Source organism: Manacus vitellinus, unplaced genomic scaffold (assembly GCF_001715985.3).
Source record: "Manacus vitellinus isolate BGI_N305 unplaced genomic scaffold, ASM171598v3 scaffold_0_pilon, whole genome shotgun sequence".
Classification (NCBI taxonomy): Eukaryota; Metazoa; Chordata; class Aves; order Passeriformes; family Pipridae; genus Manacus; species Manacus vitellinus.
The window spans coordinates 9,820,452-9,845,883 of NW_021938789.1; the positions used below are offsets into that span (position 1 = coordinate 9,820,452).

At 36.9% G+C, this 25,432-nt stretch overlaps 1 protein-coding gene across 10 annotated transcripts in view; it reads right to left on the reverse strand.

Annotated features, from left to right (window-relative positions):
* The window catches only part of LDB2 (LIM domain binding 2), a 219,246-nt gene that overhangs the window by 132,348 nt on the left and 61,466 nt on the right, over nucleotides 1-25,432 (reverse strand). For all 10 annotated transcript variants that reach the window (XM_018067710.2, XM_008930341.3, XM_018067693.2 and 7 more), the window contains one exon: nucleotides 10,065-10,167. In XM_018067710.2, the coding sequence (XP_017923199.1) occupies nucleotides 10,065-10,167 (103 nt within the window). The remainder of the gene's footprint in view (nucleotides 1-10,064; nucleotides 10,168-25,432) is intronic.

Here is a 25,432-nt window from a genome sequence, read left to right on the forward strand (position 1 = left end):
ACAAATACATCACAGAACTCACTTCTCTTAGAAAATAAGGAGAGAAGAAACTAGAAATGCAAGGTACTGCTTACACTGCTATATGCACCAGAATAAACTTAAAATATTATGGTATAAAACTTATATGGATCAGAATAGTGGAACAGCAAAATGTCAGCAACATTTTAAAGGTAATATAATTTGGAGTGCAGAATTCAATATGATAAAGAACGATAGCCACTGTATAATATCTCAGCCTTCTCATATACAGCAGACTTTAAAAAAAAATCATGACTACATTAATTCAAGGAAACTTTCAATATGGAATTGAGAACAGTATCTCAGTGTCCAGAATCAGCTTTGGGGTCTACTTCTACTAATCATGGTGCTGCAGCTGACCCAGTTTAAATGTATTTCTATAAAGATTCTATAATTTTTGGTGATGTTGCATATTGTGTTCTCCTAAGCCATTTAAAAATATTGCACTACAGTAAATACCTAGAGCCTAAAAATAAGGTGCATCATGTGGAATAGCATTACTGCATCATAGAAATACAACGTAACAGTTTTGTTAAAGTTTTATTTCTACACTAAACAAAAGTACGCAGGTTTTATGTATTAGAACCAACACTATTTTAAGATGCACGTTTGTATATTTGACCATGTTCTATTCCTGTTTGCATACAAGTCTGCAAGATAAAATTTGCGGGTAGAGGAGCAAATATTTTATTGTCTGAGCTTAAAAAAGATCATCTGCACATACAAGCCTTGTCCTGACAGTGTGCTAGAGCCATGAAGTATGCAACACCACTACCTGCACTGTTTAGAGTAAATGCAAAATATAGAATTTATAAATTATTATAACATTATCATAATATACACAAAGATCCCAGAACCAATATGAATGATGTTCTGATTCACCTACATTTGTGGATTGAAAAGGGGAAGAAAAAAATCCGATATCCCACTGTTTAGTTATTCAGTGCTCTATAAAAGGAAATCTGTCTGTAATACCTCGGGGCAATCCATGTGCTCTGAAGTATTCTATACTAGTTGGGAATAAAACTACTATAATTAGTTAAATGCCCCTCTTTGGTCTAGAAACAAGATGACAATATGAAAATATCCTCTGCCACAAAGCTTTCATTTTTATTAAACGGAAGTTTATAAAATAGTATTGCTTAAGTAATTCATAAAGTGGGGGTGTTTCACTTCTGAGAATGAAACAAGTGTAAGAAAAGAAACAAAATGAAAAATGCAGGAAAAAAAATTCCTGACTACTAATTGAAACATGAATATTCTGAGTCTTGTTTCTTACAGGAACTCCATAACTATGTTAGAAATTTTTTCTGCTAGAATTTAACATATATTAACTGATCATATTAAAAGTCACATGATAATTTTAAAAGCCGAAGTAATAACCACCAAACATTTTCAATTTCATTAAAAAAAAAAATCAAATACCTCTAGTATAGCAACATTTTTATTTCTCAATTAAAAAAATAAATTTAATGTACTGACACCATTTGAAGACAGACACAGTTATTCAGCAAAACAGAAAAAGTACTGACCAATTCCTCACAATTGTCATTACACTGTGCGCACAAAAAATAAAGAAATTATTTAACCTGAGTTTGTAATAGTGAAAAGTTGTTTACTATTTTGATGTAAAAAGATATTGAATTCCATTATTTTGTATGGGTTTCCAGCATTTTATTAACATCACCTGCAGAAGAGAGAAAGAACTGAATGGTACATAATTTGGACCAAACGAGTGAACAAAAGCCTACCACAACAAAGGGATTATTTGTGTTGGGCAGGGGAAAAGCCTGTGATTCCCTCATGTTAATTTTGTCTGTATTCTTTCTGCTCTCTGAATGGACCCTAGACTCCTAAAATGTATCATGTCCTGTTATATTATGATTTCTCCCAAAGAGGGTTTATCACTTAATCTGTTTACATAGCAGCAGAACCAATCTGGTTGACTTGGATTTCAGTGTGCCATTACAATTAGAGGCTCTATAAAATTGTGCAATATTCACATTTGGAGTTAGTAGCCCTTCGTACATTAGCACTCCTTTCTAGGTGCCCCTTTACAGACATAGGGCCTCCAACAGCGATTTGTATAACAAGCTTAGTTACAAACAGAAGATATCTGTGATTACATTATTTGTAAGGTATTTGAAAAAGAGATTGAGAGAACAGATTTCATGATAAACCTTTCCACAGAGTACCTAACCGAGGTTGCGTTTGAACACACATGCAATGAACAAACGTTGCACATGGATGGCACTTTACAGTAAAGCAGCCTGTGTTTGTATTCGAAAGGTATTGATAACTGAGAGGTGCAGGAACATTATGCTAGCTAACAAGACTGCAGCTGGCAGAGGTGAAGGTCTGATTCATATTTGCTAATTGCAAATCAAAAGCTAGAAGGAATTATTTCTTCAACATCTGTCAGTAATGTGGAAAAAAAGAAAAGTGCTTTTTCTGAAGGAAATTGGTGGAGATTCAAGTGAAAAGTCTTGCACAGCCAGTGGTATCAGAAAAACATCATTTCTATTGCTAAAAAATCAGAAATAGCAGGGTGTTTTTAATTACAAAAAGTTTTGCATCCAAGAGGAGAAAATTGTTCAGAACAGGTTACAATTGCTGAGACTGAACTGAACGGTAACCTGAAAGCTGGTACTTGCTTTGGGACCAGCGACTTCATGGAATTAGAGGTGAAGGTCAGACAGCCCCTTTACTAGGGAGGCTCCACAGCCTCCCCAAGGAATCTGTTCATGTACCTCATTTTTCTCATTGGTAGGAACTAACCCCTCTATGTAATTTTTTTTTTAACGCAATTTAAGGCCAGCATCTCTTCCCCTGCTCATCATGGATATGGAAAAAGATATCCTTGATATGTCTTGTTATTATGTCCCCTTTTCCCCTCTCCTTTTTGCCATGTCTTTTCTTCTGTAGACTAACCAACTCAAATTCTTTCATTTTTCTTAGTAAGTCTTATTTCAAGACTTTTGTTTTCCCCTGGACACCCTTCAATCAGACCACATGTTTCTCTATAAATGCCATCCAAAACATGCATTCAGTATGGACAAAGAAAAGGCAATCCCAGTCAGTAGGAGAGATACAGCTGGTGCTTCAGAATACTGGATTCACCAAAGCTCAATTGACTGGAGAAAATATGGATAGCAACTATAATGTGAGAAAGAAAACAATCTGGCAAAAAAAGTTTGTAGAAAAATGAAGGCAATAGCTAGAAGGAAAAAAAAAATCCTGATAATGATGATGACTATAGAAAAAAAAAGCAAAGATAAAAAAAAAGAAAATGTTCCATAAAAATACATAATGAAATATAAAATTTTAGAATGAGATGCTGAAGTTGGCAGTGAAAAATCCATATCAGTATAAGCTAGTGAAAAAAAGACCTTGAATTTTATTCAAAACTTAAATTAATTTGGAATATATCAACATCGATATATAAGAAGAGCTTTTTTGTTCTACTTTTGGAAAGAATGTTGATCTTGAGTGAAAAGTACTTTCTAGTCCATCAGCTGCTGAGATGGATCTTAAATACTACCTATGAAAAGTAAATGTTTTGAAATTAGCAGTTCTACGGTTTTTTGCACATTTCTATCTGTTGTTAAAAAATAGTAATTAAAAAAAAAAGACCTTCTGAGGGAATCTAAAAAAACCACTACCGTTGTGCTGATATTTAAGAAGGGATACTATACAGTCAGGGAACTACATAACCTGCTTGATAACAATACAGACCAGATAGTGAAAAAAATTATACAGGATTTAACTGACAAAGATTGAAGTGAAAGGGATGTAACTAATACCAGTCAACATGGGTTTATGTAAAATAAAGTTTTGTCAAACAAATCTCATTTTATTCTTTGATGAGCTTACAAAAGTTTGGGTGATAAAGATAAGTGCATGGGTGTAATACACTTAGACACTTGTAAACCATTTGACTTACTACTGCATTGCTTTTATTCTTAATAAAATTTAATAATAGACAGTTTTAATAGAGCATATGTAAAATGGATTGAGAAGACTTGAAACACCAATTTTAGGAAGTAATTGTTAATTAGCTAGAGAGTGGAGGGACTAGTGGTGATCCAGGCACTTGTGGACCTGTTATACTTGATTTTGATGAAATTTTCATCTATGTTCTGAAATTAAGTTCAAAAGTATTGCCAAAAAACTCTGAAAAAAAACAAAAACTAGAAGAGGGGTATATAAAGATGAAGAGCAGGGAGTCACACAAAATAATCTGTCTCATTTACTAAGCTAGGCCAATTTACTTTGTTGCACCTGAATGCTCAAGTCATGTTTAATGACTTATATTTCCCCGGGGGGGGGGGGCAGGGAATAAAGGGAAAAAGAAAGAACATGATCCTGGAAATACTACAATCTGTTTCTCTTGGCAAATTTAATTTTCTCTCTCAGAGTTATATGAGAGAAACCAGACAACAGTTTTATAGAAACCTGGGGTGATAATGTAGCATGCTGGCCTCTCAAAACCCTCTCTTTGACAATAGTTATGCAGTAATATGTGTGGTGAACTTCCCCTGTTTATTCCCAAGCTATGTTCTCCGCTTGTAAGAAATACCCACTAGATGTAGCTTCCCACCATTAACCACTGTAAAAGTTTTTCAACAAAGGGCTATAAAGTTACCTGTATTGCACAGGTTACAAAGAGGGACAAAGGCAGAATGAATCTGTGGCAGCTCACTCACTGTGTATTAATTACATAATTTGTAGTAAAATATAAGATACACCTATCTAATATATTCTAAAGGCACACAGAATAACTTAGATAAGCACTTTAAAGCTGATGATTTTACCACTTGGCCCAAAGTTCACTGTACTCTGAAACTACTGCCCAGAAAACTCTATCTTTCTTTCTTTTTCTTTCTTTCTTTCTTTATTTCTATCTAGCTATCAAAAAAAAACTAAAAAAAGAAGAAAAATCCAGCAGGGTTCATGAACGAAGTAGAGAAAAGGACATAAAATGCAAAGCATGGTATAGTTATATTGTACATTCCAAACACAAACTGCAGTAGAAATTATAACACAAAATGCATATTCAATTATCAGTTACATATTCAGAGCAACAATAAAACTGAAATCACTATATTTTCCTAGGGACAGGGAGAGCAAAAGAGCTCAAATCATTCCTTCTGAAATTTCTACAGTGTAACATTATACAATGCCATATAAAATTGGGTGATGGAAGCTCATAAAAAGTGCCTGAAACTCTCAATACATTCTACATCTATAGGCTTAAATAAATCCATTTTGAGGACTCCATCATACCTACCACACATGAAATTTTTTTACAGCTACAAATGTGATAGTTCATGCTTTTGCTTGCTCACAGCATATAGCTCCTCCATGGACAGAAAGCATTTAGTGAACAGAAGAGAAATGCAGACAAGCCCTAATTTTCTGTACAGTGGCAACTGCATCCGTTCTGCGTTACAGTGGCACTTTGCCCTGAAAGAGTTAACTTTCTAGCTCCTATTCTCTGCAGTGCTGCATAAACACTGCACATTATTCTTACTGAGCATGCTTCATCTTTCCTGTCTCCACAGTCTTGGGCTGTCAATCACCTGTCAGTCCCTACCACATCAGCACAGTGCGCATCACCAGGCTGTCAGCACAGCAGCTGATGAGACTCTGCTAAGAGCTGTCAATCAAACTTGTTTCTCTTATCTGTTCGGGAAATATTTTGTCTCTAAGAAACAAAGAACCTGGGCAACAATGGATCAGAGTCTAGTATTTACCCTTTTACAGGGATAGAAGCCTCTTAACAGGAAATGAATGCTTTAACCATAACAAGGAAACAAAAAATCTGCTCCATTAGGCCTATTTTCTTATTTTAGTTTTGTTGAAATCTTATTTACTTCTTGATCAAACTATTCAGGGCACAAGACATTAGAGCAAATTTCTTTTTCCTCACTGTAGAATGAACTTCATGGGTTTACTTCTTAGTTTTTGATGACTATAATTCAATGCAGTATAAAACAGGTAGCATCTCTTTGGTTTTGGGAATCTTTTCCTGCCCTTAGGCATTGGAATGTGTGAGGTTTCTCTCCATCTCATGGTAGCCAAAACACCAGACTAGAGAAACCTATAATTTACACCTTTGTTACATTGAAATACATCTACATTTTCTGTAGCATTTCTCATTAAAATTTCAACATAGAATGTGAGTAAGGTTCATAGATAATAGCAGACCAAAAGAATAGCGGAGGAGCATAAGCAAATAGGAGAAAAACATACATTTTCAGTGACTGTTTGAAAGAAGACAGTATATTCTTTTTTGGAATGCTGTGCCAAGGATAAAGAATTGAGGAAGGTAAAGTTCTTGCATCTACAAAAATCAAATGCTGAAGAAAGACAAAAAGAGCTGCAAAGATGGGCACAGGAGCTATTTCAGGTCTGACACAGAATCTCTACATGAAAAAGTTAAGCTGGTCTTCCAACTGAACATCTATCCAAGGCAAAATACTGTTCTGCAAAGATAACTGGTCTAGGTCTAACAAACTTGGCAATCAAATTAATTAGCACTGGTGGATCACTGAACTAACAAATCTCTGCTCTTTCCAGGTTATAGTAAATATCTTTACCTGCTGTGCCATTCAGATATACAGGTACATTTAAAGCTAGGTCAAGTACCAGTATATAGTGCTGTGTTATGCAAATCAAAGTAAATATAACCCAGTGACATAAAATCCCCATTTTGACCCATATCTGTTTTTCCCTACAAATTAAAGAATCTGAGAGCTGACAAGTGATGAGAAACAGTGAAAGTGGCAAAGGGAAGAAAACTGTTTTTCTCAGTATAGAGTGCTGTAAAACATGGTAATATCAATGGTAGACCTAAAAATATTTGGTGTTTTCATAAAGCTTCAGTTTTGGGCCATGAAATTAAATAAGCAACATAGTTTTCTGAGATAAAAAAAAAGTGAGTTTACAAACCTTACGATTCCTTGGACAGAACTGTATATTAAAAGTTAAAAAGAAATTGGAGACAAATAAAAGTAATATTTTTTTTTTTTACATCTTCTAACACTTACATGAACAATGATTTACAGGCCTTGTTCACATGCTCTGAACATTTGTGTTGGCTGTGGGATTGGACTGTTCAGGTAAGAGCAGAGGGCAGAGAAAGCCAGCTGGGAAACAGGTTATGATAGGAAACTCATAGAAAAGTTTAAAGCAAGCATGGGAAAGAAGCCCCCAGAGGGGTTTGGGAACTGCAGTCAAGATTAGAGAAGAATAGAAGAGACCATGCAAGTTCCTAGCAGCCTCACACAATTTTCTTGAGGGGCTTTGAAGAAAGGACCTGGGACAAAACACTTTGTTCCTCCACATATCTGATGGCTTAAGGCAAGATCTGGAAGAGAAGGAAGATCTTCCTGAGAAGAAGGAAGGAAAAGAACTGGGAATTGCCATAACCCAGACAAAAACCATGGCCGCTGACAAACTATTTGTTCTCTCCACATATGCACACACACTTAAGATTATTTATGGAATTTATTTGCTCCTATTATATTTGAGTTTGCAAAAGAGGGAAACTTTTGCCCAAAGGAAAGAAAATGAGGTGGTGGTCACAACCAATGTCAGAGATGTAAGCAAATCTCTCAGAGGCTGAAGTAAGACAAAGGCGGGCAATTTTGAATTCTGGAAGAAAATGCCAGAGGTTAGCATCTTTTATCACTTTCAACTTTATAAACAACTTCTCAAAGGATGGCTATTTCTCTCTTCCTGGGCCTTATCTTGGTTCCCTCCATTACTGTTTGTTCCTGCAAGAGTAATAACAAACAATTTATCTTTTCCCCCTCTGCAAGCTCCAATATTTTTAATGCCCACTACATACTAAAGAGCATGCATACTGGGCAAGGAGGCAGTTGTCTTGCTGCGGACAGCAGGTATGAAGACTTTGGTTTCATCTCTGTCAAAGTTCCACGCTTGGTGCTGCAACCACTCAGAATACTCTGGCTCACCTAACAGAAGCCACAGCCCTTGGCCAACAATTTCACAAGTTACTTGGAGTAAAGGTACTAGGTGACATTATGGTCTTTGGGAGATGCCAAGAGTATACATAAAAGCATAACAGAGCATGAGTGTGGCTTAGGCAGGCAAAAGAGAGACCTCAACCAAGTCTCTGTGCTCATTGAGCACCTGCTACAGATGAAGTGATTTTCTGCTATTTGTACTCAAAAAGGGAGCAAACTGCTCTGTTCTCAACTCCTGAACATGGTTTTGGACACAAACTTCCCTCCTAGGAAGAGAAAGCTACTCTTAACATGCAACCTCCTCTCTGCAGCCTCCCCTGGCAATGCTGAATGTGTCCCCAGTCAGGGACTTGGACAACACGGCACCCCCAAGGCTGCTCTCAAGCCTTCTCAGAGGGCAGTGGAAGTCCCAGACTGGAACAGCACAATCATGCTCTTTAGAGTATCACTGTACAGTCATACTGCTCATGTCAAAAAGAATCACCAATACTGCAGTTCAGAATTACATACATATTTACTAATGAAGGAAAGGAAATAGGAATGAACAGCAAAGAGCTCCAAATGAGGACCCTCAGTTTCAGATGCTGAGAATAACAACAACAAAAGCAACAATAGTTTGTGCAGAGGTCAGAAATTAAAACCAGAGGGAAAGTCCTGTGTACTAGTTCTTTTAAAAACATACCTACAGTAATTTGATCTTTCAATCATGCTTATCAGAAACAATGGTAAGAATTACAGTATTACTCTGTACCAAACCGTCCCAGTTACACACAGTATAACCATTATCAAGCATTTGTGACAACAGGAATATTTTATACTTTGACAAATTCTTTCATATGCAGCACTGTTTTCCAGAATCACAACTCCCTCTGAATCTAACTGGACATTAATTGCTTTTTTGCTGATGTATCTGTGCCTTCTGGACTGATAACACAACTAGCAAATCTGATATCTGACAAGTTGACTCAACCTAATCAGGACAGATCAGCTGTTACCAACGTTGCTATAGGCTGTAATTTAAGGACCTTTACAGAGTTATCACTTGCTTTGAAAGGCAAGAAACTGTAATTCTGTCAACACTAATCCCAGAACGTTCTTTCAAAGCAGCTGTTATTTTTTCTCCAGGAAAAGGTAACACTTGTCAAATAAATACCTGAGATAATTGATAAAAGGAATTAGAAGTACGTGAGTGATAGGCTGACAATCAGTCACCCTCATGAAAAAGAAGAATCTCACAAGATTCACAGCATTAAATAGAGAGTACAAGCTGTCACCATAAAGCACGGGTCACTCTGAATCGAGTGAAACAACTGGCAATGCAGTTTTTCAATGTTTACTTCTCTCTCTGTTGCTTAGTGCTAAAGCTGAGTGAATTATTCACTTCAAACAATTTGTTCGATGAATTTTATCCCTTTTTGCTGCTCAGAGTGTGCAGGCAATGGATACCAGTGCCATCAGATTTATTCACTGCTGCACTTCTATTCAAGCTTTCATTTAGTGCCTGATTGAGAGTGTTCTAGACTTCCACTGCTGTTCAGACAATATCCAAGGTAGGTCCTTAATGTGTGCAAGCAGCATAGATCCACACAGTTGATGGAATACTTATCTACATTAGCAAGGATATAGCTTTTGATTTATTGTTTTTCTGATCCCTGTTTAGATTTGGAAGCCCTTCCAGCAACAACACTGAAACTTGCTATGAAGTTCCCTTTCTGTGAACAATTTTGCCCACAAGACTCAACACTTGAATCTTTGCAGAAAACAAATTAACAAAGAGTGCAAGCACAGCCACAAAGCTTATTTATTAAAAATAAAAATCCAAAGATTATATTTCATTATTTGCTTCACTCCACTAGGAAATAATTTATTTTCATGTAATCAAATTCAGAGAATTCCACAAAAAGAATGGATCCCCAACTCATGCGATTCTTTAATGGTCACTGAATACACACAAGTGACTTTGTCATTGCCAGGGTTGCATCTGTCTTGTACAGACAAACTGTGTTTAGAAACTCAGACTTAACAGTAGATAAAAAAATATACATTTCTTACTGTATCGCTTTGGTCCATCTTCCAAACAAAATGAAAGGGTTAAAGTTGCATCATCTTCAAAAAATTCAGTTGCAAAGGCATCCCACCAGAGGTTGTCACTATCCTAGGAAGCAACAGATCATTCACTTAATAGGAGGCAAAATAAATATATATTCATATGTCGTAAAAGATATTCCACAGCATCACACCTAGTTTATCTTCTTCACCCATGGTTTTGGGGTACAGGTGTCTATATGATATTTCAAACTAATTTTCCTAGATAAAGTTCCATTTCTAACTTAAGAAAAAAATAAAGTGCTTAGTTTATTATACAATAGACTTTCATTTTATCAAGCACACTAAATATGTAAAAACTTTCATTTCAATGAAGAATTTTTTGTTCAAATGTTAAATATAGCTTTATAAATCAGTAACAAATTAAGCAACTATGATTTTTCTCTCCTTTTCTGGGCTATGTGTCTCAAATGCTTAGACCTAGTAATCAGAAAACCTCAGGACTTAATTCTATAACGCTACATAACCCAATCATCAGCATGAGCTGACAATAAAGTTATTTAGAAACTACATATAATGGCCATTCCACTTCAATGCATTTATTATAAATACGATGCTACTGCATGTTAAATACCAGTTAGTTACTTAAATGTAATTGTTGTCAGACAACTTTACTTTTAAGTGTGATACATGAAGTGAAAACAATATGTTAAGGTGACCGGTGTATACTTAGACTTAAAATAATACACATAGCTGGAACATGGCAATTATTAATATAGTGCACAATGTAAAGCATATACCACTACACCACTACAGGTAGTTTCTTGGCTTTGACAATTGAACCAGGCGTTTCCAGACCTTAATGATCAACAACAGCCACTCAAACTTCAATGTCTAGCACCTGACCAAGTGGTCCAGCTTGCAAGGTTTTTCACAGAAGTCAGAAAACACAAAACACACCAAAGGTTTAATTCAAAAGCTATGGATATATTTAATAGCTGGATTAGAAATTTTTGGTAGTCTCTTCTGCTCTTTTGAGGCCCCTGAGACTTAAATCACTTGCAGCACACAGGAACAGCAACAAAGCTGGAAATACACTTGTGAAGATGCCCAAGTTGCACTCAGAGCCACTCCGTCCCACTCATGGCAGCTGTCTAACCAGTGTGCAAGGCCAGGTTCACTCAGCACAGTGAGCACTGAGCATCTCTTAATGCCTGAGCATTATTGATCTAATCCAGAAAAATATTTGTTCCCTTCACAGGAAAAAATCCTCTGAGATAAAATACCAGTTTAAGAGAAAATACGCATCTATCATAGTCATTATACGTATACATGCAGAGAAATAACTATCTGGCATTTTTAGTTCTGCTGCTGTATTTCCAGATGATGTTACTGTTGGATTTTACTCCAAAATGCTGAGCAAGGTATCTTTCCTGCCTCTCAACTTCACTTTGATTTTTGTCAAGCATACAATGGAGAAATGGTAAGGAGAGGTTTTAGCAATCTGGGTTGTACCAGAGATGCCAGACAGACTTCTTGGCTGCGTCAGAACCTGTAACACTCCTTCCTTGCCAAGGCCCATCCCACCTGGCAGTGACAGGACCATACGGCCCTGCAGTTCAGTCACACAAAGAGGTATCAAAGTTGTCCCCACATCTGCAACATCTGTTGTCACAGAGTTGCTGCTCTTTCCTGGTGTAAACCTGATGAGTGTTACCATGTGCAAACACTGCTGTGTTGAGGAGCTGAGTAGCCATGGTAAGTATGAAATATATACACAGGTGTTCAACACACCTCTGCACATGGACTCTTCACTCAGCACAGCCTAGTGGGTTACATTACAAGCCCATATAAGAGTGTATTGTCCAACAAGTAGTGGCAAAAGAGAGGCTGCAGAACTGTTTAACTGCAAGCTTTTGGACATACTTGTCATAGGGAAGGAAGATGGGAGGGAAGGCTTTAAGCAATGTCACATATCACATTTGCAGTTCTTTTTAACTGAGTAGCTCAGTATCACTGGAGCTACCCATGCAGCATCCAGTGACTTGGGAACAAAAACAGGAGCATCACATAGCCAGGATGTAAATGCACATGGGAAAAAGACAAAGAGCAAGGAAAGTGCAGGGCCTCACCTCAGAACCACACATACTTGCACTCCTTCTGGCTTCCAAGAAGTCTTGAAAGCAAGAAAAATGTGGACATGGAATTACTGTGAATTCCCTCCCTGGATAGATGAAATATCCAGACCCGGTCACAGTTTGAATACTGTCCAAGGTCTTTATCTTAAGCTTTTGCATATTTTATGTCAGGAAGAAGGAAAAACATAAAATGCAACACACCACCCCCAGAAAGAAAACCAAAGTCTAAAAGAATATATAAATTCTGTCAAGCTTGGATACACTCTGCTGATTAATTCTCTGCTCCACCCTTGTCACAGGTGGGCCTAACTACTCTCACAGCCAAATGTGAGCAAAATCAAATGAGGTGTCCCCAGCCAAGCTGAAAAAGGATCCAGTTATTAAAAACAAAAACAAAACCAAAACCAAACAAAAACCCACCCCCTTTTTTTATTTTTTTTTTTTTGCAAAAAGGGGATGGTGAAGGCAAGGCTGCCCTCAGGCATCTTTAACTTATGCTTTGACAGGTTACGGGGGATTTTGCCAGAGTAATTATTTTTCTATTCAACAATAATGAGAAATTACCATGGCAACCTCCCTTTCACATACTGCACTCACATGCTCAAACATTGAAATAATGGCCTAAACATAACAAAAAAATATTAATACTTAAAAAATATTTTGTATTAAAATATACTTATGGAATGGGTCACAGGACAGAAGAGGGCAGAGACAGCCTGCAAGTTGGGTTAGAAGTAAAGATGCCATGCTGCTGTGGCCAGGCTACCCAAGTAGCAAAACATCTTCTGCCACAACTGTCATTATTCCCTCTGATCCATTCCACCCCTGGTATTATTTGTAATTTGAAGCATGGCTCAACTCTGAATAGGGTCTCCAAGTAAATGGAATCCTAGGGTTTCAATATTTTTTCCTGACTCTGATTTCTTTGGCAAATGTAATCAGTTTTAAGTACAATGATGTTCTTTTTCCCCCTCCATCTAACAGTCCTGTACGTTCACTGTGTGATCTGAGAGTCAAGCTGGGTTCTTCTTTACACCTTACACACTTACATGATTAAGAGTCTGCAAGCTAAATGAGGCTTTTCTTCTTGTCTGTGATGGTGATTGCTGAACCAAAATAGATCTTGCAACTGAAATATGAGGCCAACTGAGACTATGGCATTTTCTCCAAATTCCTTTATTTTTGTTTAATGACTTGGAAGGCAGAATGCAGTTCACGTAAAAAGTCAGTACATGGAACCACACTTGAGAGGCTGAAGACACCTTGCAGGACAGAAATGGAATTCAAAATGATTTTGATAGATTGGAGAAATGATTTGAAATGAAGACGAAATTCAATAAAATGAAGTGACAAAAGCACAAATAAAAAATGGGGAATAACTGTCTAGATAGTACTGTATAAAATGGTCCAGCTTATAAAGCAAATGTCTCACAAACAAGGGAAATGTCTTATATACAATAGCCGTCCACTCCAGCAAACACATCTCTTGAAAGACTTCAACTGGAATACTCTGTCCACTTCTGGAGTACTGTGGCCAGGACTGGGTTACCCATTCTAAAAGAATTTTGCTGAGATTCACAGGAATCAATGAATTTAAGGACAAATGCAAACAAACAAACCAACCCCAAAAGATTCACAAGAAGCAAGGCAGAAGGATCTACCTCTATTTTGTATAAGACAGAAGAAGCTCACAGGGAATGTGATGACAGGCTTTAACCATATGAAAAGATTGCTATAAAGAAGAGTAAACACTTATCCTTGGTACCTAACAAGGATGGAAAAAATAATTGTCTCGGTTTGCTGCCATCACGGGTTAAGTGGATTAATCGTGGATTAATCCCCTGTTATAGATTTCTAGGCTAGGCAGTGGCGAAAGAACTACAGAGCATGGCTGCTGTGTTCCCAAAAAGAGTGGATACAGAGATCCTGCTGCCAATGAGCCTTCAGCAGAGCTGCCCTTCACAGCAGCTCCACGGCTCATCCCCAGTGAGAAGCTGATTTTTGGTTTCTCCCTCACATTGCTTTTGGCTGCACATGTGTAACAAGTGTAAACAGTATATTAAAATAAAGGTATGGGAACAAATAAATGTGATTCTGAATACACACAGGAAACACATCTGTTCTGAAACAAGATCTTTTTTTGTTTTTGTATAATCACTTTTCAGGGAAAAATCTGAATTTTAAACATCAACCTTGGCATCGGACAAGGCAAAAATAAAAAGAGATAGTGCCCTTGGGAGCTTACATTTTTCTTCTGGCACCTGCAACTCTTACTTATTGACACTTACTATTTTCAGAACTCTATACATCCACACTCCTGTTGGCAACATACACGTGTCTCATATTCTTTCAAGTTAATGCTGCATGAGGAAACTGCTGTCTCCCCAAGGAAAGAATGGCATTCCTCCCCTCCTCCTGTTCCCAGCAAATTAAACTATACTTGAGCTTTTAAAATGCAACTCAAGATAAGATTTTGCCATTAAATACACCTGTAAAAACTCTGCAGCCATTACAAATTAAAAAACTCACAAGATAAGTATATAAAAAAATCGGACATTAAAGTTTATACTCAGAGTACATAGTCCAAATACCAATAATTTTCTCCATTAGTTTTAAATTAGATCCATCTTGTTTCTACCTAACATATTTAGGATTCTGACATAAATTACACAGGAATAACAAATTAATTAATAGGGATCTATATATCTTAACTTCATCTATTTGGACATTTGAGTACTGATCTACAGATCTGGTCCTGCAAAGCACAATGGTTTTATAATCTGGCATAGGGGTCTTTTGCTATTTATATGAATTTTATATGGAATACAGATATCATGAGTCTTAGATTGATTTTCTTGGAAACAGTATGAACAGAGTGAAAGAGTGGAATGCTCATACGTGTGTGGGTGAGAAACTCACATAGTCAAATGGCTATTACACAGGTACAAGAAGATGCACACCTATCTTATATTCCCAGTGTCTTTTGCTCAGGGCTGGTTTGTAAAGAGCACTCCCATTGCTTTTGCAATTTGTTAATCTATCTGATTTTTTATCTCAAACATAAAGCATGCCTTACATAGAATTAAATATACTTTAATCTTGAAGCTAGTGGTATCTTACAGAACCTCCATTTCCCATTCTGCTGCCAGGAATGGCCGACTCTAGTCCTTCCATTTGTTATTTCACACATATGCACAGTTTTAATGGTGTTGCTTGCTTTTATTTCACTCACTAGTGTGGCTGGATTCCATCTCTCAAACAATGTGTAGTAAAACTGGCTGAAAGATTTTAAGACTTGGCTTTGGTCATACGTAGTTTTCTGTTCCATTACATACTTGCAACTTCTTGCCAAAACTCTGCTCAATGCCCAAAACATATCAGTTTCTTCAGCTCACTTAATAATTAATTAAATTATTGTTTACATTCCACTTAGGAACTTATCTTCATTTGTACAGTAAAGAAACAACATCAAGTTTCTCTTTTATTGAAAAGGCAGATAATAGCCATGCAACAGATCCCCACAGCAATACCTCCTCAGAGAGACGGACTGGGGTGCAAAATGGGGGCAACTTTTCTGCTTCCCATGTAAATCTGCAGTAACTTTAAGAATCTAATGGAATTCCAGGGAATAGCTCATAACAGGGAGTTACTCTTACACATTCACTTGAAATTCCTAATATATCAAGAATCCTATTTTTATTGCCTATAAACCATTACACTCTAAGGTAACAAAATACTGGAGGGTAACAGCCCATTTTCTGAATGGGGAACTGTGAAAATCAAACATTAATTATTCAACTTTAGATAAAAATGGGAGAGGAAAAAAAGTAAAAAGAGAGAGGCTTTGCAAAATATGCAGATTGATTTATGTGATTTATGCCATTTCTTGATGAACTCTCAACCCAGGCATGTAGGAATCAGCATCACTACAGGAAAACCATTACACTGTAATGACACTGGCCATACAACAGCTTTGCAGATATACTGCTTCAAGATAATGTCACTTAGATTCTCAAATAACAGGTCCACACTGGGAAATTCTACCAGGAGTTCAGATTAACTGAAACATGCTGACACTGAAATAAGGAAAACAAATTTTTTTTTTCTTATGTTCAGATGGATGGTTGACCTCTTCCTTGTTATTTGATCACTAACATATACCCAAATTAGACAACTTTTGTTAGTTGTGCCAACTACTCACTAGGCTGGCAAATAGCTTGACTGGTCTACAAACAACTAGAAAAGTACAGTTATTCCACTACATCTAAGCCACCCAATTTTTCCATCTACACAGATGCTATATGTATAACAATTTTGATAACCTTTTAAAACTGTAGTCCTTAAAATTACAGAGCTTTATAACTTAAGTTGCCAGGAAAGGATAAGACAGAGAGATACCTTGTTCAGTCTAATAACAGAATCACAGAAGAATGCCTGGTCTCAAACCTATTATTTGTCAGTCTTTAAATTTTACTGCAGCTTGTGGACAAAAGACAAAAGAATTCTTCAATATCCACTCTGTACCTGTTTCACTATTCACCTACAGCAGACAGGGGATTGCAGAGTTTAATTCCGCATTGTAAGCAGTACAGAGCAGAAAGAGTTACCTTATGAAATGTGTCATTTCACCTGCTTTTTTAATTTGAATTCATTATTCCACTCCTGGAACTTGTGTACAAGAATGGAGAGCAGAAAGAAAGGGGAAAAAAGAGCAATGAAGCTGGGCTCAAGACACACTCCACTGCCAATTCGTTATCACCAACATGGCATCATCCTTGATATTCTACAGCAATATTGTCAATGACCAGCAGAAGATGCTCTTTTGTCCTTTTTAAATATATGGGAAAAGATTTCACTTGGTCTCTATGGATAAGACCTATATTTTGGCTGTGTGAACAAAAAGACTGGGCATTAATAACTAAATTGTGCAATTTTTAACAGAAATAGACACCCATAGCACCCATAGTTAGGACTTGCTATGTATACAGTGCATACTAAATCCATATTCAAAACTGTTTTAAATTTGAGCCCTCTTTTCAATAGGTATGAGGATGTGTCTAGCTGGTTGGGAACAGTAATAGATTTTCTTAGTAGTATTCTCAATCCATGATCATTGCAGACAAATCACAGACCTGAGTTTTGTGTTTATCAAAAATGAACCACAGTTACACTTCTCCATTCTGCCACAGAATACCCCACAGCCTCTGCCTTTGAGAATGTTTTATAGAGATGGAATATTAAGTGTGTCTATTATCTACTGTACTGCTGTCAGCCATACAAATGTTCTTATTTTATTCTGACATTTTGACCTGGTTTCTTTTTTACCTTGTTTACTTCCATCTATATGAGTAAATGGAAGCTACTATGCCATCTATCCGAATGAAAAGGCAATAACTAGTATTGCCATGAGTGAATATAGAGCATCAAACATTATGTGTCACTAGGGCACAGAAAAAAAAGTCATATTCCCAGCAATATTAGTAAATTAGCCTCTCTAGATCTATCTACCCAACTGCACCAACTCCCAAGGCTCTAAAGAAAAAATTTAGTGAACACAAATCCCTTTATCAGTTATTACAGTGAACGTAAAATTATTACTGACAGCATTTAAATACTACATTGGAACATGATGAAATGAAGACAGTCCTTGACACCTCCATTTCACACTGGACTCTCACCACTTCTTTGATCACTGAAGTCTCATGAAAGCACCACGTGTATTAGAGACAAGTACAAAGCTGGGACCTTCAGAGGTCCCTGCTTCTGAACAACTATGATCTAAACCATGATCTAACAGACTGTACTTAGAGAGGTAAGAAACAGCTCTTCAGTTGCGCTGAAAAACATACTTTTATCTCATGTGCCTTATTCTTGTGCAAGCCTAGTGATCCAGGTAGGAAAGGGAAATACAGATAAGACAAACCACACTTCTACCTACATTCCAGCTTCTTGGAGAAGTATCAAATGGGGACAGGGCTAAGTAATGCAGAAATGAAGAGTTAACTTTATCATAAAAAAAGATTATATGGTTGAAAAGACACACAGGTGAAGAGATATGTATCTCTATATACACAAAGAAAGCCTTAGAGGATTTATTTACAAGGACATGTAGTGATAGGACAAGGGGTAATGGCTCTAAACTGAAAGAGGGTAGGTTTAGATTAGCTATTAGGAAGAAATTCTTTACTGTGAGAGTGGTGAGATGCTGGAACAGGTGTCCCAGAGAAGCTGTGGATACCCCATCCTTGGGAGTGTTCAAGTCCAGGCTGGATGGGGCTTTGAACAAGCAAACTGGTCTAGTGGAAGGTGTCCCTGCCCATTACAGGGCGATTGGAACTAGATGATCTTTAAGGGTCCTTCCAATCCAGACCATTCTACACAACTTTACCTTACAGGACTTGGAGAAAACTCTTGCTAAGACTCAGCAAGAGACTTTTAAAATTAAGGATATGCTTAAAAGTTTTGCTGAACTGGGATCCAACTATGGATTTGTTAGTCTGCAAGTCTAATTAACTAAAGATTATGACTTCCTATTATGCTTTGCAAACCAGGTAAGGGAATATCAAAATTATGGACAGCTCTGTGTAACCAATGAGCTGCTATTTCTTGCAAAGGTACATGAAGTGGAAAAGATCAAGTATACCATATGACCCATCTCTTTTAGAGGACAGGTAACCTCATGCACAAAAGTTTAACTTAGCAGTAACTAGTCAGAAAAAGAAAAAAACAATTAAGAAAGAAGTATTTAAGAAATCACTCCCCTTTTTTTTCAATTTTCAAGCATATATACACTTTAAATTATATATTGTTTAAATTATATCTTACTGCATGTAGGTGTTTTATAATAATATTGTAGTTCTGGGTGTTCAAGTATCACCCAAACAAATTGTAACCACAGTATATAGTTCCTCACAGTGCAGAGAAGCAAACACTACAGCACCTTACAGAAAAATTCTGGCAAAAAGCACAAATATGAGTTCTTGTTATGTGTTGCTAATAAAAAAAAAACATATCTTTGCTACAAAAACAGTGCACATTATTTAAGCAAAAAAACACTGTGGGAATTTACAAATAATTTCATAGAAGAGCTAGAGTCACCTGCAAGTTATGTCCCTTAAAATTTCATTCACAATTTTTTTTATTCAACTCATCTCAGAAGCCCTACTCTTGTGATCATTTTAAAAGATTACTTTTTTAGCATAGCAAAACTACACTTCAAGTTAACTCCTTTATGTCTTCTGTACTTATTAGGACTAGTAATCACAGCCATTTTTGTCAACTGGCAATGTCACTGTATCCACAGTTATTTGTGTAAAATGTGTTTTGGAATTTAAACTCTACTTAGGAGAGAGACAAGAAAAAAGGTAGTGCTGAGGTATTCTTATTAAGCCCATATTTTAGTCTCTACTTACTTTTTCCCGTTTTCAACACTATATCATAGTCAGTATTGTCAACTAATCAGCTGTAGTTGTCAGATGCTCAGGTTTTTGAAAATAATACAGATACATTTATTGCTTGCAATTTTTAATATACAAACACATGCATTCAGACTTAATCAAACATTAAGGCAGAGATTTTCAAAGCTAATTAAAAGACTTATGCATTCATTTTCCATTAAATTAAGTGGAAATCAGATGTGGAATATTCTGTGCAAGGCTCCAAATCCCAGCATGGAAATGGAGCTTGTTACATTTGCTGAATCAAAGCTGGAGGGTGACAACAGGGCTGGGATTCATTTCACCCCAAGACAGTTGTCTAAATTCATATGAGATAAAAAGCCTCCTAGAGATATCTGTCTCTTCACTGTCTGTAGAGGGAGCCTAGAGAATGGTTCAGTCTAGACATGTAACTGTTACAGGGATAAAGGTAGGTAAGATAAATCCTATTCTATGTACCTACCAAGAATTTAAAAGTCAAGAAGAAAACTGGTTGAGGTTTTGAGAGCTTACATAGTGAAGGACAAAATAAGTGAATAGCTGGGTGAAACAACTGTATCTACTTTGTCTAGATTTTAACAGTCTTGGCAGGAAAACTTATAAATGATGTTCAAGTTTTTTGCTCGCAATGCTCAAAGATCTCCAGGCTGCCAGGTTCCTGCTGTTTCATATAAAAAGCTCCAAGTGGCAGACAGAAGTTGGAGCACTGGTTAAAGATTTCTGCCAGTATGAAATGCTTTAAATGAAGAAGATGTGATTATTTGCCTGGCTTCCTAACTTCACTCCCCAGCTAGCCATGGTTGCAAATGAAGGTGCTAAGATCCTGTGTTTTATCTTGTACTGTATTTGGATACAAAATCCTGTACAAAATACAATTAAACTAGAGACAGAATTGTTCATATGTATCTTCCTACATCCTCAGTAATCTGAAATATAAGGAAATCCTGGGACAAGGCAACATATCAAATACTGACATTGCTCACATATTATTCTGTGGCCGCCAGATGACTCGGTTGCTCCTTGTTTCTGTGGCATAGCACTATCCTTCTCAAGTACATAATGCTCACTACTGGGCATGTGATAGCCAAGACTGATCAATGAAGGAACAATAATCAGGAGTCCAGGTTGCTCTGACAAAGTGAGGATGGGTTGTACTTGAGACATTCACATATTCTCAGTATATACAATGGTTTACAAGTCTTTATGGTGAGATGCACAGGGTAGTGAACTTTTTAAACTGACATTTGCATTTACAAATTAAAATTCTGATTCAAATGGAGATGTCTGAATCACCTGCTTGCCATGAAAAAGCTACTTAGAACCAAAACTTTTACTGTTATTGCCACTATAAAATTGTAGAACAGTGTAACAGATCGCTGACAAGGGTGTTACGGTTGCTAAATCAAAGGATATACTGTACTGAAAGGCACCAAAAGAAATATAGAGAGAATGAAGGTTGTGATAACAGAGTGGGTTTATGTGTTTGTTTTAATTATTAACTTTAAATTTTCACTTCAAAAGCGGTGGGAGAATTTATGCATACCAAGAAGTGCTCCCTTTCAAAACTCAGTCTTCACTGAGAAAAGTAAGTACAGCTTTCTTCTAAATGGCATCTCTTATCTTGTCAACTTAAAGTTGTCAATTTAAAGTAAAAAGGCATCAGTAGTAATAATAAGAATGCAGCTTGGTGAACAATTCTTTTACAGAAGCCAGCTATTACATACTGTAACAAATTAAAAACTCCAAAAGTCTATGCAGGTCCCCAGAGAAATGCTATTTAATAAAGCAAACAGTGATATTGAATGTGACAGGATTCCATTTGCTTCAGAATCCCATCCAACTGAGTCTGGCTGCAGCTGAAGCAATTAGGGAAAGCTGTGATTTAATGATTATGCTAAAACCCTAGACAAACAAAGCTCTCACCTACCAAGTGGCCACTTAGCTGTATCACTACCATTGGAATATATAAAAATCCTTGTAGGATTTCATTTGCTGTCAGTCAACTAGTAGCAACATGAGCAATTATTTACTAAAAATGTCTATTTACTAGCTACCCTACTGTTTAAACATGAAAAATGTATAAATCTAAATTTAAACAAAGTAAGCAAGGCCAAGTGTGAACTACATATGTCAGGGAAATCACCCACCAAGGTCATCCTTGTAGCTGAGACCTGATATGATTGAGTCAAAAGCTCATAGCAGGTCAGCATTTAATCCTTTTAAAAAAAAAAATAAAATCTTTATGTTGTATATGATAATCCACTGGGGCCTTACCTCTGGGTCTGTAAATATCTAATGCAATTTTAAACATCTTTTCATCACAGCAGTAGCCTCCTATGAACTACAACCTATCACTTCAGACTCTGTGGACCTGTTAAATCAGCAGTGAAACTGATTCACTTGAGATGTCTTAGCTTTCAATAACTGGCATTTGGCCTTCCTTATTTTCTAATACCTTCCAAATTTCTCTGTGTAAAGTTGCAGAACATAAAGAAGTATAAAAAAGCTCTGTACGCATGTGACAATTTGAAAAACTTAGATATGGAAAATTTGTGAATTTGCTTGAAAACTCTGGACTTTGTTGGTGTGTTCCTGCCAGCCAACAAGCTCTATTGCGAAAAAATGTCTAATAATATTTCTGATTTTTAATTTTCCCACTAGTCCAAGAGCCAAGTAAGTGATACCGTGGACAGCTGATGTAGATTTTTACCCTCATTGCCTCCCAGGTGAGCAAGAAAAGCCTTTGAAAAAGAGTTCTCGTCCTCCCCAAATTTTGTAAGGAACAGTATTTAGAGACATGATGCGTAACTGTAGCCTAATAAAAAATACCAGCGTTGATACAGATTTTTAAAACCATAAGGAATATGAAATCCAGAAGAAAGCTCAAACACACAGAAAACTCTTTTAAGAAAGAAAACATTTTTGCATAACATGGAGAAAAAATCACAGAATTTCTGCAGAGGACACTGAAATAACTTAAAGAGCTATATGTAGAAGTGCACCTATTGAGCAGCTCAGACCTATTTTCAAAGATCTAAATCCTCATTTCTTAATGATAGTATATACTGTGGGCATGGTGTTGTCTGTCGTGTTACAGTTGTGCATTTCTAACCAAAATATACAACAATGGTCTTCAGAACCCTAAATTTTTTTAAGTACTATGTGTTCCTCAAGAGTGCCATAAACCTAGAGCATCTACAGTTTTGGAGCTTTTCTAAAAGATTTGTGTTCAGAGTACCAAAGAGCCTGAGAAGGCAGCAGTAGCCTTGACAAAGCCAAGGAACTACATGGCCACATTTCTGGGAATGCATTAACTGCCAGAGGAGCTGTCATCTGAAAGTGAGACAGAAAATCAGAAAAGGTTCAGTGCTAATGTCTTTTTATACTAGGGGAACCTTATATCAAGCTCAGCCCAGAATATATGGATCTATACCAAGCAGCTTGTTTTCTACCAATGCAGTGACAAACACTGTGAGATGTTATTATATTTTTTGCATCATGTTTAGTCAGAACCTATAAAATTGGTTGTAGCTGGATTTCTCTCTTGGTTCTCAAAGAAATACTATATCAAAATATCACAGATCCTCTTTGGAGGGTGCTGGTTTCAAGTGCTGACTGTTTTTAGGATTCTCCTTCTCCAAATGAGTTCTTCCAAAATCACTTGACTTCTAGACCTGATTTCTGTGCGGCACACTGAAGGATCACCTCTCTGTTCTAGAACAAAACGACTTCTTTTTTTCCCTCTTGCTTTCTTAGTTCTACTTCCTGATTCATAGTTTTCTTCTAGAAGCAGATGCACTGATACAGACATGCACAGACACTTTTTTTGTTGGTATTCTCAGCTTCTGTAGTAGTGTCTCCTGGATTAGGTCATCTGCTTCTTAAAATCATATATTAAGTTATCTGTGGTCTGAGGCATTCTAGAACAAATGTGAACTTTTTATAACCTCCACAACATATGAAGGAGGGCTGAAAGCTGCAAGAACACCAACGGAAACTGCTAGGTCAGCACAGAGCCCACCATGTATCTTGTGGCATATCAGCAAGGACAAAGAAGTGTATTGAAGACCAAATATGCTTTTTATTAAGCAAGCAGCTCCTTGTTCAGACTCCCGTGGCTGTTCTAGTTCAGTAAGGCTCAACATCTGGCAGCGGTTAGACCTGGGCTCAGTTCCTTCTGAGTTGATTCAACCCTCTCCAGTACAGTTGATAAGCACAGGCCTTCACGTCCTAATGTCTCAATGGACTTGCAGAACAAGTACAGAATCCAAGCAGCTTCCTCCCTCTCTCCCTGCAAATATTCATGCACCTTGATCTGCAGGGACCACAAGGAGGATTACACTGTCAGTATACTCCTCTGCCAATATTCCAGGCACTCATTAGTCACGGTCAAAGAGGTGACACCAAACTGCCCAGGGGACATGGCCTAGAAACTGCAGAGATAGTGAATATTTTCAACAATATTACACAGTATGCTGCAGACATACGATCCTATGGGTTGTGAGCTGATATGTATCAACTGAATCCAGTGGTCAGAGCGGGATGTGAAAACAGAAGTATACTTTATGTTGTATATGATGAGCCTCACAATAAAGAATGTCATAGGGAAATATCTGACTTATCGGACAATCAGCAGCAGTGCCTCTCAAGCATAAAAGGAAACATGATGTTCCACAGTATTCCTGTGATAGTAAGCACTGCAGTCAAGGATAATAAATGTCTCCTAAGAAATATAAGGTGAAAAGGTGGTAACCTTAGTGCTAAGAATTGATGTTTCCTATTTGAAAGGATCTTTTTTTCATTCCTAGAAAAGGTCCACTTGCCAGGTGTACTTCTTAGATTTAATCAAGTAATCACTTTTGTACTTCCAAAGTGGCCATCTGTCAGATTTTAAAACAGAAAACCCCAAAAGTAACTTATCCCATGGTAAAATAAAGCAAAGTAGTTTTACAGTTTTTCCACTTTGACTACTGTTATCATAACTAGTTCTAAGGAAACCACTATACATCGTTTTTCATTATAAAAAAATTAATATTTTCCATCAAGATAATGATCAAAGTAATTCTGGATATTTTCCTGATCTCCAGGGTCTACCTGAGGTGAGATGCAGCAGTGTCTGTTCTGTGCATGGAGTGCTTGGAGCAAACAGACAGAATTGTAGCTCAACATTTGAAATTGTCAGTCTGTAGTATCTAATTTCTTGATACAAGCTTAGAATAGCTCGGTCCTCTATTCTTCTGCTGTAGACTGTGCGCTTTGTAGCTTGTCTTATCAAAAAATTAACTTGAAATCAAAGCTCTCAGGCACTCTAGATAGATATTAAAGTGTGGGATTTTTAAGAACAGGAGCCTATTCCGATGGTAGCCATGATTGCAGAGAGATGCTTGAGTGTGATGAAATGCATTTAAACATAAGCATGGGAATAAAGAGAGTTTCAAACTCTTTTCTTCTTCAGTGAGATGACATTAAAGCCAATGGTATGATCCTTCAGATCCTGGCTCTGCTTTGGGTAGAAGCATGGAGTGGCTTACCTATTGTAATTGCGTAGGTTTGTTCTCGTGGCTACAAATATCAGACAGCTGGAAGCTCATGCAGAGGCAATGTTAAACAGAGTGAAAATTTCTCATGTGGAAAAGAAGCCTTGATCATCCTTGATATTCTCTTTTCTCATTTGGCTTCTTTGGGTGTTGGTATCAAAAGGAAGTGACCTGAACATATTAAAGATGATGCAAATTTCACTATTATCTTTTGCATATAACTTAAAAATTAACAGTTCATGAATATCCAAACAGATCTGCTT